We start from the raw sequence: 5244 nt of genomic DNA on the forward strand, positions 1-5244 counted from the left end.
CACATGTTTGCAACCATTCAATTTTTAGAGATTATACATATATAATGCTACACTCAAATTTCTGATGTTTCCTTCCTTTTCAGCAAATATTAAATGTATGATGAAGTTGATATTTGATATAAAATATAATGAAAGTGAAAATATACCTGAGTCTGAGTATGTTCTGGATTAGATAACATGAATGGATCGTGACATTTAGTTGATGTGCTGATATGTTTTTATGTACATGTAATATTTTCTCAATCGAAATAAAATAAAACATTTTTTTTAGTTTTATAATAGTTTTTTTTAACTCTTCTATGACATTCATTACTGCCCTGCAAAAGAGAATACACACGTGAAAATTTTTAAAAAACGACATTAAATCAGATATTTTAGTTCTTCGTATACTCGGTAATAAAAATACTTGGTTGTATGATGTGTAGAATTATAAGTATGTGCATATGAGTCTGTTTATATTTGTGTGTCACATAATTGGACTTTACCTTTGCATTTATGTTATGAATAAAAATTAACAAACACAAATGACAGTACAGAATCTGATTAAATGCACAACGATAAAATACAAGTTCATGGAATTTTTACATTTTTCCTAAAAGAGTGATACACACCATGTGTTATTTTCACATTTTACATACTTCTCTTTTAAAGCAATATTTAATGAGTTATAAAAAAAAAAACAAAAAACAAACTGGCATTGCCCAGACCGGCGAACAATACAGTCAGGATGGCTAAAGGTGATCCCAAGAAATCAAAGGGCAAGATGTCCGCCTATGCCTTCTTCGTGCAGACGTGCAGGGAAGAACACAAGAAGAAAAACCCAGAGGTTCCAGTCAACTTTGCCGAGTTTTCCAAGAAGTGCTCTGAGAGGTGGAAAACGATGTCTAGCAAAGAGAAATCAAAGTTTGACAAGATGGCCAAGGCAGATAAGGCACGCTATGATCGTGAAATGAAAGATTATGGGTCAGCTAAAGGAGGCAAAAAGAAGAAGGACCCGAATGCCCCCAAAAGACCTCCGTCTGGATTTTTCTTGTTCTGCTCTGAATTCCGCCCGAAGATCAAATCTGCAAACCCTGGCATCTCCATTGCAGATGTGGCCAAAGAGCTGGGTGAGATGTGGAATAACTTAAGTGACAGTGAAAAGCAGCCTTACACGACCAAGGCAGCAAAGCTGAAGGAGAAGTATGAGAAGGATGTTGCTGACTATATAAGTCTAAAGGGAAGTTTGATGGCGCCAAGGGTCCTGCTAAAGTTGCCCGGAAAAAGGTGGAAGAAGAGGAGGAGAAGGAAGAAGAAGAAGAGGAGGAGGAGGAGGAAGAAGATGCATAAAAACTCTGTCTCCTTGTGAATACCTTAGAGTAGGAGAGCGCTGTGATTGACACATCTCTTATTTGAGTCGTGTCTATTGCCCTTGTTAGGTTTAATTACAAAATTTGATCACGATCATATTGTAGTTTCTCAAAGTGTTAGTGGTTTACATGAAGTGGCCGTGGGTGTCTGTAGCGCACTGAAACTGTATCAAAGTTGTACATGGCTCCAAACGTTTTTAAAAAGAAAAGGCACTCTCTCGTACTCCTCACTTCAGTGCACTTTGCTGTTCGGGTGACAAGGCATTTGAAGATTTTTTCTGGCATTTTGTTCTCAACTCGTAAGGTAGTGTTAACTATATGGCTATTGGCTAGAAATCTTGAGTTATCAGCTGTACATATCTATAGTTTGTAAAGAGAACAAAGCAACCTAGACAGATTCTTAATGCTCCTTGTTCGGCGTGGAGGCTGTGAGGGGAGATGCCTTTCAGAGGGGGGCCGTAGCTCAGGGCGTGCACTGTGAGGCTGGACCTTTTGATACTGCGGTGGGCATCCATTTAGCTTCAGGTAGTCTTGTTTTTGTACATAGTGGCATAGCATTCTGCTGACATTCTTAGTTCTTGAGGCGCTTGGGAGGGGTCAGCTGGCATGAGAAGTGTTTGGAGTTTTTCCTTTAGTTAAGTGCAGTAGATTTTAAACTTTTTAAAGCAACTGTAGAACTCATCGTTGTCAGCAAAGTGAAGAACTACTGCATCAATAGGAAGGTCAAGGACCCTCTGTACCTAAACCCAATTTGCAACATTCTGTTATTTTTTGTATATTTAGAATGCTGAAATGTTTTTGAAATTAAATAAACAGTATTACATTTTTAAAAAAAAATAAAAATAAAAATAAAAAAACTTCAGCTGGAATCAGGCTTGTGATAACAATGTGGGATGCTCATTCTCATTCAAAGTTTTATTTGTTTGCCATGACATTATCTGCCAGTGAGTACATTTAACACTTTGGATCTGATGATAAAAACAAAAACAAGAAAAAGTTCAATAAAGTTTACATTTTACTTCATTTACATTTTTCCCATCTGACTTACTACTGGCCAAGATTAAACTTTCTTTTAATGAAAATGAAGCTCTAATACAAATATATTAAAATGTATCACTTTAGGAAATCCTGTAAAAATAAAACATGTATGCAACGACCCCTGAGAGGCTCATATTATTATTAAGAAATTACCTTCAGCATTATATTGTATCCACGTAAAATTTGAGACTTATAATTCTTCTAGATGCCATCATTGTCTGCTCTGAAATCCTGAACACAATCCAACTTCATCTCATAAAACTTTTAATGTTGACTTATTAATAGAATGAACAAACAGCAATTGGTTTTGTTTATCTGGTCTTTCTACAGTACTATTTGTCGAACGAGAGGATAAGATTGAATGACAAATTGTCTTTGCAGAACTTATTCTTATCACTTGAATTTTGCATTTCTCCATGGTCCCATACCTTTGCTTTGGAAGATCTTGTATCTCAATAATGATGGGACTATTATTTTTATATGTGTTCAATTATGTATATTCCAGGAAGTAATAGAGTTTAGAATATAAATTCACAAGTACACAGTATACTATAGAAGAAATAACATCGTGATATGTATGCATAAACCATCCTAAACAATGGAGGTAGTATTCCTGTGAGTACAAAAAGAAAAAGTATTGTGGGGCTGGAGAGATGGCTTGGAATTTAAAAATACATACTACACTTGCAGAAATGATGAGTAGAGTTCCTAGTACTTCTGGCTGCTATTTACAGTGAGATTCATCACCTGTGATTTCTTTGGACTTCTGCATTCATGAACATATCCATACAAATAAGAACACACATGCACATAAATAAATATAAAAGACAACTTTTGTAACACAAAGTAAATTGTTTTTTCTTTTATAATTTATAAATGCTATTACTATATATATATAGTATGTGTGTGTGTCTTTCTTTGTGTGCATGTGTATTCAAACACATCAGTAAATGAAACAAACTATTTTATTTAATAATTCACACAATGAATACTTTATGATCTTCATCATATAAATTCCCTTAGGATAAATGTAGATTACTTGAGACAATAATCTTTCCCAGATCTCTAAAATAGTGATAACTATCCATTACAGTAAAATGCATATGTTATCTATATTATGCATATAATATAAAATAAGGTGGATTAATCTTACTGACATTTTGGTAATTATAAGTGTTAATTTTTTAAATCCACAACATACTCTAGCATGAACAGCTATACCAAAAGTAAAAAGTGTTGGACCAGCAATATGGAAAGAATATGTCTCCATAAATATGTATTTATAATCATTTGGATAGCCCCAGTTCAATCCGCAGGACATAAGTTAGAATGAATGCTTGAAAACTGTCCTCTTAACACAACATGCATAAAGTAATATTTGCATGTGCAGACATGTGTGTTTATGTGTGTGCACAGTTAATAAATAACAGATAAATAAATGCAAATAAGAAACTAAATTACCCATAAAATATTAGTTTTTATATATAAATTATATTCTCACCAGTGTGAGTGCATAAATATGAACTGCAAAAGCACAGATGTGGATAGGGTTCATAGACAGTTAGGCATGTCTCCGGAACTCTCACCGAACACAAAAAATTAAAGCAACTGAGAAATACCTAGAGGAGGAGAAATTAGACATTGCCAATTAAGATTATACTACTGAGCATCAAATACTAAGTTGTCATCTTTGAAAACATGAAAGGAACATTAAAGATACTGAACAGTACAGACAGGAGCCTAACATGGTAGCCCTCTGAGAGACCCAACAAGCAGATGACTGAGACAGTTGAAAATATCCAACCCCTGGACTGAAGTCAGGGACCACTGTGGCCGAAATAAGGGAAAGACTGTAAGAAGATGAGGAGGAGAGCCACCCTATAAGAAGACCAGAAGTACCAAGTAATCTGGACTCCTGAGATCTCTCAGACACTTAGCAACCAATGAGGCAGCATACCCTAGCTCTTCAGAGTCCCTTCATACTTACATAGAGGACTGCAGGGTCTGGTCTCAGTGAGAGAAGACTCACCTAACCCTTGAGAGACTTGAGGCCCAGGAGTGCGGAGGCCTGGGAGGGTAGGGTGGGGTAGACTGAGGTGTGGGAGGACAGTTTCTTGAATAAAAGAGTAATGGGATGACAGTCTGTCAGGGGGTGGGCCAGAACAGGAAAAATGCCTTGACTTGAAAAAACAATTAAAGATGATTAAAAGGAAAGGGACTGAACAGGTTTTTAATGTATATATTTCATCATACACACACAGACACACACACACACACACACACACACACACACACACATATATAAGTAATAACAATTAATGGAAGAAGAAATCATAAATTTGGAGAAAAATGAGCAAGAAGTGTATATCAGATGATTTGGAAGGAGGAAAGGAAGAGGAAAATTATGTAATTATATCATAACCTCTAAAAATAGTAGAAATAGTAAAAAAATAGAAAAGTACAAATAAATGTAACCATTATTTTGTAAGAATCATGTTTCTGTCTTCTGTTTTACACACTAAATGTTGTATTTTTAAAGGAGTAACAGCCATATAGAAAGCATTATGCATGTGCTGATAATGTAACAGTTAAATTGCTCGGTTTACCAGCTTTTTCATTTATGACATGCAATTTTGAGATGATTCGTGCAAATGAAATAAAAATATGATTACTCTAACTCCAAGTAATTAAGAAGATATAGGCCATTTAATAAGGAGATTACTTTACTGTGTATCATTAATACTTCTCTAAGTAGCATCCAAAGCATTTCATCCTTTTTAATTTACAAAACACCCTGATTTTCACAAATAGTAGCTCTATTATTAGAGAAACTACTAAACATTTAAGAAACAGTTTA

General features: G+C 34.9%; 1 protein-coding gene across 1 annotated transcript; it reads left to right on the forward strand.

Moving 5' to 3' along the window:
• Positions 1 to 711: 711 nt before the first annotated feature.
• On the forward strand, positions 712 to 1614 carry LOC116912236 (high mobility group protein B3-like). The gene is given in 2 exon segments (XM_032916212.1): positions 712 to 1204; positions 1207 to 1614. Coding segments are annotated over 2 exon segments (600 nt in total). The 5' UTR covers positions 712 to 727; the 3' UTR covers positions 1330 to 1614.
• The last annotated feature ends 3630 nt before the right edge of the window (positions 1615 to 5244 follow it).

This window comes from Rattus rattus, chromosome 11 (genome assembly GCF_011064425.1).
Source record: "Rattus rattus isolate New Zealand chromosome 11, Rrattus_CSIRO_v1, whole genome shotgun sequence".
Taxonomy (NCBI): domain Eukaryota; kingdom Metazoa; phylum Chordata; class Mammalia; order Rodentia; family Muridae; genus Rattus; species Rattus rattus.